This window comes from Cervus canadensis, chromosome 10, assembly GCF_019320065.1.
Source record: "Cervus canadensis isolate Bull #8, Minnesota chromosome 10, ASM1932006v1, whole genome shotgun sequence".
Taxonomy (NCBI): Eukaryota; Metazoa; Chordata; class Mammalia; order Artiodactyla; family Cervidae; genus Cervus; species Cervus canadensis.
The window spans coordinates 44469234-44484492 of NC_057395.1; the positions used below are offsets into that span (position 1 = coordinate 44469234).

At 38.3% G+C, this 15259-nt stretch overlaps 1 protein-coding gene across 7 annotated transcripts in view; it reads right to left on the reverse strand.

The window, feature by feature from the left end:
- The window catches only part of TASOR2 (transcription activation suppressor family member 2), a 61233-nt gene that overhangs the window by 37109 nt on the left and 8865 nt on the right, over nucleotides 1-15259 (reverse strand). For 4 of the 7 annotated variants that reach the window (XM_043479195.1, XM_043479197.1, XM_043479192.1 and 1 more), the window contains 3 exons: nucleotides 7988-8121; nucleotides 1144-1289; nucleotides 760-855 (listed from right to left, as the gene is read on the reverse strand). In XM_043479195.1, coding sequence (XP_043335130.1) covers nucleotides 760-855; nucleotides 1144-1289; nucleotides 7988-8121 — 376 coding nt within the window. The remainder of the gene's footprint in view (nucleotides 1-759; nucleotides 856-1143; nucleotides 1290-7987; nucleotides 8122-15259) is intronic. The other 3 variants (XM_043479199.1, XM_043479198.1, XM_043479196.1) reach the window with 1 other exon arrangement.

The following is a 15259-nucleotide window of genomic DNA, read 5'->3' on the forward strand; positions in this document are numbered from 1 at the left end:
TGACCTTTATTTTTTTTTTAAAGAATGAACCCCTAACATATCTTATTTGGAAGTCAACAACTAAGGAAATAAACTCTCTGGTATTACTATGTAACCATAAGGTACATGCTAATGTTAACTCTCCTTTAGCAAATCTACCCCCATTCTTTAAAAATCATGATCCCAACCAAAATACTATCTGTGAATTACTTTAAGCTGGATCACAGATCTCTGGCACTGATGAAAGTGTATCTAGAAGTCACACACATCTTTGGAGACATACCTGCACACAGCAGTTTCTTTCTCCACAATTTAGGTATAAGCAACAATATGGATGTTCAATTTTCAAAACAGCATGAAACAATTCCGAGTAACTAGAATGCTGAAAGTGTTCATCTTATCCCCAAAGCCATGTAATTTAAACTTGAAAAAACTTCCATGAGAAATAGAAGATATCTATGTAAACAATGATCCAGAATGGAAAAATATCCATTCACTCCATTAAAAGGCATTATTAAGACTTAAGAAGTCTGTATTAATCGAAATCTCACTACAAGCTTACAAATGTATTTAAGATAAAACTAAAGAAAACCTTAAAAAGTTGTAGAAATGAAATCTCTTTCATGAGAAGCTTTCATCGTCATTTACACTGCTATCCAAAAAAGACTGATGAACTGGTACTGTTATAAATTTTATAGAATCAATGTTTAACTTTAATGAGATAATTCATTTTGTACCTTAACATAAAAAAATTAATTTTCTAAGACCAAATTTCCTTACCTGACTTTCAGTTTCAAACAGAAGAAACCCATAAGTTTCTTGAAGTTCTTCGTCAGTATAGTTATTTGCTTTTTTTTCTTGGTAAAAAGTTTTGTACTGTATAAAGAGAGAATAATCAAATGTTATAAACATTTTATTTTGCCTTGCAAATTAATTTTTAAAAATGCATTAACTGAATTCCTCCTGCTAAAAGATAAATGAAATTTAATTTTCTATTCCCTAGAACATATAATTACCTTTCAAGTGATTATTACCAAGGATCATTTATTTTGCTAAAATGTGATAGTTAAAAAGAACTAGGCTCAAATATAAAAAATAATGGGTCTATTTCTTTAGAACTAAAATAAAACTAACCACAGACACAGTGTGTACCAAGCACCTCACCTCATTTAAGAAAATGTCATTTTTCACCAAAGTCACTTGACTGTACTGAAAACCATGCTCAGATGCAGAGTCCAAGTAAGAAGTATGGAGAATTGAAACTGTCCTCTGGAAGAGAGAGTCTGAACTCAAGGATACTGTCTCAAAAACTGTAAAACACAAAAATAATGCAACTGTTTAAGATAATCAAAGGCTGGGGAAAGTGACACACTAAATATCACTGACGAAGTCATTCATTTCCTTCCTGCACAACTAAGACATTTTCATTATGTTCTGGCTACCATATCTGGATTATCTTCAAAGACCTCATACTGGATAAAAATAACCTAAATGGATTATAATAGTGGATGAATTACTTTTAATGCAAGAGTAAATCCTTTTAGGTTTAAAGCTGGGTGCTGCAACCAAGGTTGTAAAAGCAGATGCATCTATAGTGTCAAGCTGGAGGTCAGCGACTGCTTAGATCAATGTTTCTTGTTCCTAAGTTTTTGTAAATCTAGGCCACATTTTGATAAACTTAACCTTCCCAGTGGCTCACCAAATCCACAGGGAAGTCTGTGAGGTTCCTTGGAAAGGGGCTACTACTGCACACTCATTTGACCCTGGAGTACAGAATGAAGGGAGCAAAGGTGAATAAGAGTTTTGCCAAGAGAACACACAGGTCATAGCAAACACACTCTTCCAACAACACAAGAGAAGACTCTACACATGGACATCACCAGATGGTAAATATCAAAATCGGATTGATTATATTCTTTGCAGCCAAAGACGGTGCAGCTCTATACAGTCAGCAAAAACAAGACAGGGGAAAAAAAAAAAAAAGACAGGGGGCTGACTGTGGCTCAGATCATGAACTCCTTATTGCCAAATTCAGACTTAAACTGAAAAAAGTAGGGAAAACCACTAGACCATTCAGGTCTGACCTAAAACAAATCCCTTACGATTATACAGTGGAAGTGACAAACAGATTCAAGGGATCAGATCTGATACACAGAGTGCCTGATGAACTATGGACGGAGGTTTGTGACACTGTACAGGAGGCAGTGATCAAGACCATCCCCAAGAAAAAGAAATGCAAAAAGGCAAAATGGTTGTCTGAGGAGGCCTTACAAATAGCTATGAAAAGAAAAGAAGTGAAAGGTAAAGGAGAAAAGGAAAGATACACCCAATTGAATGCAGAGTTCTAAATAGCAAGGAGGGATAAGAAAGGCTTCTTCAGTGATCAATGCAAAGAAATAGAGGAAAACAATAAAATGGTAAAGACTAGAGATCTCTTCAATAAAATTAGACACCAAGGGAACATTTCATGCAAAGATGGGCACAATAAAGTATAGAAATGGTATGAACATGACAGAAGCAGAAGGTATTAAGAGGTGGCAAGAATACACAGAAGAACTATACAAAAAAGATCTTCATGACCCAGATAATCACGATGGCAATATCACTCACCTAGACCCAGACATCCTGGAATGTGACGTCAAGTGGGACTTAGGAAGCATCACTATGAAGAGAGCTAGTGGAGGTGAAGGAATTCCAGTTGAGCTATTTCAAATCCTGAAAGATGATGCTGTGAAAGTGCTGCACTCAATATGCAGCAAATTTGGAAAACTCAGCACTGGCCACAGGACTGGAAATGGTCAGTCTTCATTCCACTCCCAAAGAAAGGCAATGCCAAAGAATGCTCAAACTACAGAACAATTGTACTCATCTCACACGCTATCAAAATAATGCTCAAAATTCTCCAAGCCAGGCTTCAACAGAATATGAACCATGAACTTCCAGATGTTCAAGCTGGATTTAGAAAAGGCAGAGGAACCAGAGATCAAATTGCCAACATCCGCTGCATCATCAAAAACGCAAGAGAGTTCCAGAAAAACATCTATTTCTGCTCTATTGACTACTTCAAAGCCTTTGACTATGGGGACCACAACAAACTGTGGAAAATTCTTCGAGAGATGAGAATACCAGACCATCTGACCTGCCTTCTGAGAAATCTGTATGCAGGTCAAGAACCAACAGTTAGAACTGGACAAGGAACAACAGACTGGTTCCAAATTGGGAAAAGAGTATGTCAAGGCTGTATACTGTCACCCTGCTTATTTAACTTCTATGCAGAGTACATCATGAGAAATGTTGGACTGGATGAAGCACAAGCTGGAATCAAGATTGCTGGAGAAATATCAATAACCTCAGATATGCAGATGATACCACACTTACGGCAGAAAGCAAAGAAGAACTAAAGAGTCTCTTGATGAAAGTGAAAGAGGAGTGTGAAAAAGTTGGCTTAAAACTCAACATTCAGAAAACTAAGATAATGGCATCTGGTCCCATCACTTCATGGCCAATAGATGGGCAAACAGTGGAAAGAGTTACAGACTTTATTTTTTGGGGCTCTAAAATCACTGCAGATGGTGACTGCAGCCATGAAATTAAAAGACACTTGCTCCTTGGAAGAAAAGTTATGACCAACCTAGACAGCATATTAAAAAGCAGAGACATTACTTCGCCAACAAAGGTCCATCTAGTCAAAGCTACGGTTTTTCCACTAGTCATGTATGGATGTGAAAGTTGGACTATAAAGAAAGCTGAGCACAGAAAAATTGATGCTTTTGAACTGTGATGCTGGAGAAGACTCTTGAGAGTCCCTTGAACAGCAAGGAGATCCAACAAATCTATCCTAAAGGAGATCAGTCCTGGGTGTTCATTGGAAGGACTGATGCTGAAGCTGAAACTCCAATACTTTGGCCACCTGATGTGAAGAGCTGACTCATTTGAAAAGACCCTGATGGTGTGAAAGATTGAAAGTGGGAGGAGAAGGGGACGACAGAGGATAAGATGGTTGGATGGCATCACCGACTCAATGGACATCAGTTTGAGTAAACTCCGGGAGTTGGTGTTGGACTGGGAGGCCTGGCGTGCTGCAGTCCCTGGGGTCACAAAAAATCAGATACGACTGAGCAACTGAACTGAACTGAACTGCACTCTCAGCAAACACATCAGAGATTGTTTTTCTCTGAGCCTTCCTCACCAGCCCAGAAATGTCTACTGAACTTTACTTTTTACGGATTGTATTACAAAATCATCATTTTATGAAAATAAAAAGTTATTACTTTTTTGAAAGTGCTTTTTTCAAACCATACTCATGTACTATCTGAGAGATGCTAGGCTACCTCTCCCGTGAAAGCCATGTTTCCCATAATTGAGAATTGATGACCCAATCAAGCAATTCTCCTGGTTGGGCCTTTGTCCTTTTTACGAGTCCTCACTCAGCAAGAACTGAGACTAATGAAGTCTCATAACATTTAACTATTTGCTTTGTTTACTCCTTTCTATTTGGATCCTCTATTCTCTTTAACAAGGTGGGGAAAAGGATACACACAGATTACTTATAAAGAGAACAGAGTAATGTATATAACACTGGAAGTTTTGACCTTACAGTATAAATAAGTACGTTAATATGGTTTCCTACTTTTATCAGAACTCAGCCAATTACATTAAAGTTCAAAAGCTGAAGAAAATATAAGCTTTTTAAATAATTTATGAACAACAGATTTAAAAAAAAACTAGACTATTACAGAAATTAAAACAAACATTTCAGTAAAATTAATCTGGACTAAACTGTCCTAGGACTTTAATTCACAAGGTAATTTGAAAACACTTTTAATAATGAAACTTCCTAGAATCAAAAATAAAAGATTATAAATAGCAAGGAAGGAAAAAAAGATAAAACATTTATTTTTATTTTTCCTCAGTTTCATCTTCTCTCTTTCAACATTAATATAATGAAGTGAAAGCGAAAGTCGCTCAGTCATTTCCCTTTGTGACCCCATGGACTCTAGCCTGCCAGGCTCCTCTGTCCATGGAATTCTCCAGGCAAGAATACTGGATCAATATACCAGTGCTATTTAAAAAAAAAAAAAAAAAGAAAGAAAAGGCTATTCTAAAGAGCTTCAAATAGCAAAACGCCAGTGATAGTAATTAAAAAGCTATGGCTTTGTTCAGCTAATAACTCAAAACAAACTGCGAAGCCTACGCACTTACAAGTTCATTTTACAAATAATCTATACTGCTAGCTCAAATGAAAATCAAGATTCCCCTAAAAAGCATACTTTCGGGAACCCAGTATTAATATTTAATATTTTAAAAAAGACTGTATTTTAAAAATCTAAGTATACTCTTAGGCTCCATATCTGTGAAAGATTTTGCTTACAAGATACAAAAGTTCTTGTAGTTCTGGAAATGAACAAACTATGATTACCAACTATCTTAAACTGTACACAATGTTAACAGATAGGCACAGATTTTAAATTTCAGAAGTAGTAAATACTACATATTTCCCCAATTTTGAGTGTCAATGCACAATAAGAAGCTGAAACCTGGGAGAAATAATGCAATTAAAAAAAAAAAAACCCAAAAACCTATCTAACACAGTGTGGGGAATACAGTTCCCAATAAAGCTATGACTAATGGTAATGATTTAAAATAAACAAAGCAGAACAAGTAAGAAATGACTTATTTTGTACTTTCATACTATAATTTCTAAGACTATTTATGGTTAAAAATGCTTCCCCTTTTAGGTTAGCACTCAATAGCCATACATTATAAAAGTAATAATTTTACAGTTGACAGAAGGAAAAGCATATCAAAAGAAAAGTTAATGGAAAACCACAGTAAATCCTGAATCTTTTATGGTTTCATAATAAATAACCTCGATTATACTCTCAAGAAAGCACAAGTTTCCTGCTCTATATCTAAGGAGATAGATGAGAATGTTTATTGAGAAGTCTCTGCCCACACAACACACTCTCATTTAATCACCTAACAAGTGTACAAAACAAGGAGCACTAAATAAATGGATAGTTTTATCTTTTTTGCTGAGCAATACACATGCTTTATTTAAACCATTCAAGAGTATCAAATATTAAGAGAAAGAAGAGGGGGCTATTCTATAAAGAAATTTAAACAACATCTAAGAGGATAACTTGAAAAATATCTGATTGTAAAGTGTAAAGAGTGTCCCTTAAGGCTTAAGTGACAAACAGAGTGCACATGGAAAAAATTTAAGTTCAATCCACAAGCTGGAATCAAGATTGCCGGGAATCAATAACCTCAGATATGAAGATGACACCACCCTCATGGCAGAAAGTAAAGAGGAACTAAAAAGCCTCTTGATGAAAGTGAAAGAGGAGAGTGAAAAAGTTGGCTTAAAGCTTAACATTCAGAAAACTAAGATCATGGCATCTGGTCCCATCACCTCATGGGAAACAGATGGGGAGACAGTGGAAACAGTGTCAGACTTAATTTTTTTGGGCTCCAAAATCACTGCAGATGGTGACGGCAGCCATGAAATTAAAAGACGCTTACTCCTTGGAAGGAAAGTTATGACCAACCTAGATAGCATATTAAAAAGCAGAGACATTACTTTTCCAACAAAGGTCCGTCTGGTCAAGGTTATGGTTTTTCCAGTGGTCATGTATGGATGTGAGAGTTGGACTGCGAAGAAAGCTGAGCACTGAAAAATTGATGCTTTTGAACTGTGGTGTTGGAGAAGACTCTTGAGAGTCCCTTGGACTGCAAGGAGATCCAACCAGTCCATCCTAAAGGAGGTCAGTCCTGGGTGCTCATTGGAAGGACTGATGCTGAAGCTGAAACTCCAATACTTTGGCCACCTCATGGGAAGAGTTGACTCATTTGCAAAGACCCTGATGCTGGGAGGGATTGGGGGCAGGGGGAGAAGGGGACGACAGAGGATGAGATGGCTGGATGGCATCATGGACTCGAAGGGCATGAGTTTGAGTAAACTCCGGGAGTTTGTAATGGATAGGGAGGCCTGGTGTGCTGCGATTCATGGGGTCGCAAAGAGTTGGACACGACTGAGTGACTGAACTGAACTGAACAAAAACTTATATGGGCATACCAAATAACCACTTTATTCCTGGGAATCTATTTCTCAAAAATACTAGCTAAGTGCAGAGGTGATATGTACATGGATGTTCCACACACCAGCATCTGTAACATGAAGAACAATGGAGATAACCTAAGTGAAAGTTGCTCAGTCGTGCTGGACTCTTTGCGACTCCATGGACTATACAGTCTGTGGAATTCTCCAGGCCAGAATACTGGAGTGGGTAGCCATTCCATTCTCCAGGGGATCTTCCCAACCCAGGGATCAAACCAAGGTCTCCCACAGTGCAGGCAGATTCTTTACCAACTGAGCCACCAGGGAAGCCTTGGAGATAACTTAAACTGCCATCAACAGCAACTTTTGCAACATCAACCTTGCAACTATTAAATAAAAACAAAGTAAATCTGTATATACTAATGTACGAAGATATCTACTGTATACTGTTGAGTGAATAAATGCATTATATAATATTATTTTCATAAAAAAAATTATGTGTTTGAAAGTATACAGAAAAAGATCTAGAAAGAGATGGGAAATCCAACAGTCAACAGTGTTTATGCTAATGGTGAGTGGGGAGTGGACAAAAAGGAGACCTTGTACTTTTACCTTACATATGTTACTACAATTTAGATTTTTCTTATATAAGCATGTATTACTTCTACTATTTAACATATCTCAACTTAAAATCAAGTAAAATAAATCATAATTTCAAAGAAATACAGAGTGACAATTTCTCTTGAACACATACTTTTCTGATGCAATTTGAAAACTTAATTACCTATCAATTTTGGACTAATAATTACAAAAATTTTGCAGCTACTGGAAATTATAAATTTTTAAAAAAGTCTTTTCATTTACATGATTTAAATTAAAATTTTAAGAACTGCATTGTTCAACTCTGGATTCATTAGCAATAACTTAGACCATTTGTTTAATACCCACTCTTTTCTGATATGAACCCTGTCTCAGTCTTCTCTAAGAGGGGCTGCAGCTGGGAGGGTGGTCTTAATTCATTTTCACCAAGTATACCCCCAGAATTCTTGACATACTCCTGTTCTCTGTTAATGTCATAAATGCTAAAACAAAAAAAGAAAAAATTAAATCATAAAGTGAGTAGTTCTATTTTGGGCATATCTACTATATAAATAAATGTTTACTGAGCATTAGGTATAATTTTGTAATATTTACTTTGTCAAGTCTCCAGAGCTAAAGGCTAAAGTTCTACTGATTTGCTCTATAGGAAGTAATAACACACATAAACTGAAATGTTGTTTCTCCAGTCCTTTAATTTCTAAAGGAAATTTTCTTCACAGAAATAAATAGGAATCACTTTTGCCTTACTGAAAAAACCTTTCAGACAAGATCAGGGTGGTACAGTCCTAGATGGGGGAAAAAACCTCTCAAAGTGAAGAGATTATAGAACCACACCCATGTTCTACTGATTGGAAATAATAAAATCAAACAGAACACAAATAAAACCTCTCTCCACCCCTAAATTAGTAGTATATGATTCAATCTTCATTAATCGAAACTGTTAGTGCTGACTATTATGTATCTAGTACTATGCTGTACCTTGGATTTCATGAGACAAATGAAAGTGTCTCATTGAAAAAGTGTTTACAATGAAAGTGCCTGTGAAACCCAGGGATCTTAGAATGTGTTCACAAAATATTCCTAGAGTGACCTTTGGGAAGCAAGGGTTGTGTCTTCTGGTGATAGTGGTCTCAAAGAGGAAACCAGTTGAGTTGGAAACTTCTTCCAACTCAAAGAGGTGGAAGTCAAGACCCTCCCAAGCCAGATTACACTTGCAAGTTACAAGAGGAGTAGCAATAAAGGCACCATATTTTAAAAAACAATCATTGGTGAAACAGACTGCTAGTCCAGGTTGGATGCATGAGACAAGTGCTCGGGGCTTGTGCACTCAGATGACCCAGAGGGATGGGATGGGGAGGGAGGTGGGAAGGGGGTTCAGGATGGGGAACACATGTAAATCCATGGCTGATTCATGTCAATGTATGGCAAAAACCACTACAATATTGTAAAGTAATTAGCCTCCAACTAATAAAAATAACTGGGAAAGAAAAAAGAAAAAAACAATCCTTGGATGAAGGAGCAAAGGAAGGAACTCTTAAGACGGAAAACTGCTCTGTTGCATCACTACACTGAACTCAAACACATCTTCAGAGCTAGAATAAGATGAAGGCAGGGAGACAGCATCTTTTCCTTTGTCCGTTGTGAGAAAACTTTCCCAGAATTCTCTCTGCAGGTGGCCAGTCTCACCTCACTGGCCAGAACTGAGTCACATGTTTTTACTAAATCAGCCACGAACCACGGAGAGAAGAATTAGCGTAATGAGCTTAGAGTAACTAATATTCACACAGCCCCACCACTCTCATCCTCCCATGCCACTCCTGAAGCATCAGATTCCCCCCAAATCTAGGCAAAACTGTGATCTGGGGGAAGGTAAGAAAAGGGGAGATAATTATTGGAAGGTGGTCACTGACATCATCACACTAAGGTCTTAGAACAAGTCAGTGGTAGGTGTGCACTAGAATCCTGGTCTCCTGACTCACAACTTAATTCTCCTCTTGACATAAATAATGAATGGATATCATCAATACTGCTACTTTTCTAAAGAATCTTAAATAAATCCACACAACTCAACTTCAAATCCTTTTTGAAAAAAAGTATATGTAATTATACATGTTATTTTCTTTGTAAAGCATATTGAATTTCCCAAATAATGAACTGCTTGCAGTTTCTCATTAGTATCGTGCTTCTATCTCTGCATTTGCTCCTACTTCTATTGCCTTGAAAATGTATACACTAGTACTCCCCCTTTTTTGGTTTCCTTATTATTTGAATAGGTGCTCAGATTTCAAGTATCAGTGCCTCTCCGAAACATTTCATGACATGTCCCATCTCAATGACAGTGCTGTTTATATCATTATGTACCCACTGTATGGTGTTCCAGATTCTAATTGATGTGGCTATTTTTAGGAGAGTTCTTCAGCTTTATTATCTAATCTCTTCCTGTTTTCTGAACAATTCCTCTTTAAAAAAATAGAATCTCTTTTTTCATGTAAGTTGTATCTTCTTTTTTCTCTTTAAAGATACTACTGTTCCACTTTGTTAAAGTTTCTCCTGTTACCTGCAGTAAATCTAATTTCTACCAAGCTCCTTAATTTTCTACTTGTTTATTCCTGCTTAGTCTCTTCTGTGTTAGAGACTTCCAGCAAATGACTGGTGATCCTTGGCTGTCTGTTTACCTTTAACTGTGAGGCACTTAAAGCTGACCGAAAGTCTAACGCATGAGCACCACTTCCTGACCAGCAGCTGTCATTCTTGCAGATCTGATGGTGATGGAGCTGCTGGTTTAATCAAGTGAACTCAAAAAGTCCTATCTGTTAAATATTTTGTTGTGGGTTGAAAAGTCTCCCCAGAAAAGAATCCTTTAATACCTTGTTCAGGGGAAGAATAAATGGCTCATATGGTAAAGAATCTGCTGGAAATGCAGGAGACCAGGGTTTGAGCCCTGGGTAGGGAAGATTCCCTGGAGAAGGAAATAGCTACACACTCCAGTCTTCTGGCCTGGAGAATCCCATGGACAGAGAAGCCTGGTGGGCAACAGTCTATGGGGTCACAAAGAGTCTGACGTGACTGAGCAATTAACACACTATAACACACAAAAGCTTGACTACTAGTTCTGAGAACCACACAGAAAAAGACAGCTCTGGTTTCACCATTCCATATGTTGACTTTCACTTAATCCTTATCTTTATTTAGGATCTTCACCCCAACCTCAGTTGTCTAGAGCCTGCCTAGTTCATGTCTCCTGACTATAAACCTTCAGTCTTCTGTCAGGGTAGAAAGAAGGTGGCTATCTGGGTGTGTGGAGTGAAGAGGATCAATCACTTCTATTTCTATTCCACCGGTATTTCTACCTTGAGAAAAGCTTGGTACCTCTACATCCTGATCCTTTCCCAGATTCTGTGAAGGAAACCAGCTTGCGTCTCTTGTTAGCTTATTCTCTTCAGCATTGCCTAATCCACTAAATCATTTAGTACTTAACCACCTTCTTTCCATGAGCTTCGCCATAGAAAGTGGCTCAATGGTAAAGAATCTGCCTGCAATGCAGGAGATATAGGTTCCATCCCTGGGTCAGGAATATCCCCTGGAGGAGGAAATGGCAACTCACTCCAATATTCTTGTCTGGGAAATCCCATGGACAGGGGGTACATGGTAGGCTACAGTCACGGGGCCGCAAAACAGTTGGACACTACTGAGAGACTAAACAACAACATCTTCTTTCTAGTTTCCCAAATATTGATTTATCTTCTCCTTTCTCATTCTCTTGATCTTTGTGGATTTCTATCTTTATTCTTTTACTATAGTCTTAGTGGGATTTCCAGAGGGGTGAACAATTGGACATGTCACATGACTGAAGTATCTACTTAATATGTCTCAATAAAAAATGTGCAATATACCATCTATCATAGTAGCTACTATTACCATTATTTTTATTTCCACTTTTATAATTATGAAGACTTAATTTTATTTACTTAAGTATTTACCACAGACCTAATTACATATCTTCAAATATTAAAAGAATTAATTTTTAGTGCATATGAACTCAATAACCATTTACTCAAATATATGAAAAGAACAAAGTAGATCATCAATACTATTCTTTTAAAGCACTCTGTTTTCCCCCCAGAGTACTTATCATAGTTTATAATTACATAATCATAATTATTTCACCAATGTCTACTACCCTAATAAGTCAAGCCCTATGAGGACAGGAATCATGTCTGTTTTATTTACTTCTGATTACCCAGCATCAGCCCAATGCCTGGCACATAGTGGATGTTTAGTAAATATGCATTTGATAACTGAAAGGAAACATTATACTTATGCAATTTAATCTGTTCCAAAATTCAGAAAAAGGAGCACAGCTTCCCAATTTGTTTTTATAAAGCAAACACTAAAATCTGACAAAGAAAACACGTAAGAAAGGAAATTACAGATCTATCTCTTATGAATTGTTGTTGTTCAGTCACTAAGTTGTGTCCAACTCTGTGTGACCCCATGGCTTCCCTGACCTTCACTGTCTCCAAGGATTTGCTTAAACTCAGGTCCATTGACTCAGTGATACGATCTAACCATCTCAACCTCTGCCGCCCTCTTCTTTTGCCTTCAATCTGTCCCAGCATCATGGACTTCCCTGGTAGCTCAGATGGTAAAGCGTCAGCCTACAATGCGGAAGACCCGGGGTTCAATCCCTGGGTCAGGAAGATCCTCTGGAGAAGGAAATGCCAACCCACTCCAGTATTCTTGCCTGGAAAATCCCATGGATGGAGGAACGTGGTAGGCTACAGTCCATGGGGTCGCAAAGAGTCGGACAAGACTGAGTGATGTCACTTTCACCACTTTCCCAGCATCACGGTCTTTTTCAATGAGTAGCGATTTGTATCAGGTGGCCAAAGTACTGGAGCTTCAGCTTCAGCATCAGTCCTTCCAACGATGACTTAGGGTTAATTTACTTTAGGATTGACTCCTTGCAGTCCAAGGGACTCTCAAGAGTCTTCTCCGGTACCACAATTCAAAAGTATCAATTCTTCAGCACTCAGCCTTCTTTATGATACAACTCTCACATCTGTACATGACTACTGGTAAAACCACAGCTTTGACTAGATAAACCTTTGTCGGGAAAGTAATGTATGTCTCTGCTTTAACCCTGCTGTCTAGGTTTGTCACAGCTTTCCTTCCAAGGAGCAGGTATCTTTTAATTTCATGGGTGCAGTCACTGTCCACAGTGATTCTGAAGGCCAAGAAAATAAAATTGGTCACTGTTCCAAACTTTTTCCCCATCCATGTGCCATGAAGTGATGGGACTGGAGCCATGATCTTAGTTTTTTCAATGTTGAGTTTTAAGCCAGCTTCTTCACTCTCCTCTTTCACCCTCATCAAGAGGCTTTTTAGTTCCTCTTCACTTTCTGCCATGTGTGGGATCACCTGCATATCTGAGGCTGTTGATATTTCTCCTGGCAATCTTGATTCCAGCTTGGGATTCATCCAGCCTGGCATTTTGCATGATGTACCCTGCATATCATGAGCACTAGGTCTTTCCTCATGGCTCAGACAATAAAGAATCCGCCTGCAATGCAGGAGAGCCAGGTTCAATCCCTGGGTTGGGAAGATCCCTTGGGGTAGGAAATGGCAACCCACTCCAGTATTCCTGCCTCCAGAATTCCATGGACAGAAGAGCCTGGTGGGCTATAGTCCATGGGGTTAAAAAGAGTTGGACACGACGGAGCAACTAACACTTTCACCCTGCATATAAATTAAATAAGCAGGTTGACAATATACAGCCTTGACATCCTCTTTTCCCAATTTTGAACCAGTCTGTTGTTCCATGTAAGGTTCTAACTGTTGCTTTCTGATCCACATGCAGATTTCTAAGGAGACAGATAAGGTGGTTTGGTATTCCCATCCCTTTATAATAATTTTCCAGTTTGTTGTGATCCACACAGTCTTTTTCCATAGTCAATGAAGCAGAAGCAGATGTTTTTTAGAATTCCTTTGCTTTTCTATGATCGAATGAATGCTGGCAATTTGATCTGATTCCTTTGCCTTTTCTAAACCCAGCTCATATATCTGGAAGTTCTCAGTTCATCGACTGCTGAAGCCTAGCTTCAGGATTTTGAGCATAACCTTATTAGCATGTGAAGTGAGCACAATTATCTGGTAGTATGTACATTCTTTGGCACTGCCCTTCTTTGGGAGTGGAATGAAAACTGACCTTTTCTGGTCCTGTGGCACTGCTGAGTTTTTCAAATTTGCTGACATGCTGAGTATAGCACTTTAACAGCATCATCTTTAAGGATTTGAAATAGCTCAGCTGGAATTCCATCACCTCCACTAGCTTTGTTCGTAGTGATGCTTCCTAAGGCCCACTTGACTTCACACTCCAGGATGTCTGACTCTAGGTGAGTGACCACACCATCATGTTTCTTTAGGTCATTAAGACATTTTTTGTACAGTTCTCCTGTGTATTCTTGTTACTTCTCTTAATCTCTTCTGCCTCTGTTAGGTTCTTACCATCTCTGTACTTTACTGTGCCCATCCTTGCATGAAATGTTTCCTTGGTGGTGGGGGTTTAGTTGCTAAGTCGTGTCTGACTCTTGTGACCCCATGGAGCACAGCCTGCCAGGTTCCTCTGTCCATGAGATCTTCCAGGCAAGAATACTGGAGTGGGTTGCCATTTCCTTCTCCAATGTTCCCTAGGTATCTTCAATTTTCTTGAAGAGATCTCTGTCTTTCCCATTCTATTCTTTTCCTCTACTTCCTTGCATTCCTCTCATGAACACTAAAATCCTAAAATATATGTACTGGCAAAGAGAATCCATGAGGAACTAGAATGACAACAGAGGTTAATTAGGGTATATTCTTGAAGTGTATGACAAACCACACTAATAAGTCAAAATTATCCTGAGGGGCTGCTGGAGCATGGGTTGAAGGAGGAGAACCATAAGTCAGTGTGTCCAAAGGAAGTTACTGCATACTTCTTTCCAAACAGATGACTTACACAAATTTTTGTTGATACCCAGTATTTTTTCATTTATGTAGTATTAATTTGGCCATACTTAGCCTAAAAAAAGAAAAAAACCAAATTGACGCTCCCAAATAAATCTATTCATTTAATGTAACAGAGGAAAATGTCCTACCATAAACTGTTTAGAGGAAATAAAAGCTGATTACAAAGAAGTATTAATATATGTGTGTGTCACACACACACACACACACACACACACACACACACACACACACACATAAGGCCTTAAGAACATATACCATGATTTAAATGGTGGTTATCATCTGTATTACACTTACCAATATCCGATCTTTTTCTTGTTTGATTATGGTCCCACCACTAGATTATTATAATAGCTTTGTGAATACAGGGTATCTTTTTCCATGCTGTTCCCAGTGCCCAGAACAGTGCCTGGTACAGTTAGGTTTCAATAAACATCCACATAACCAGTGAATCAACCCATATTCCAGATCACTTCATTTCCCTACTTAAGCCCTGAGACCCCACTGCACACTCTGCTCGGTGGCCCTGTGAAATCCAGCCCCTGCTTACTCCCTCCACCTTACGTGATCCACCTTCCCCTGGCTTTCTACTCAGGTCCAGCTACTCTGGTCTTTCCA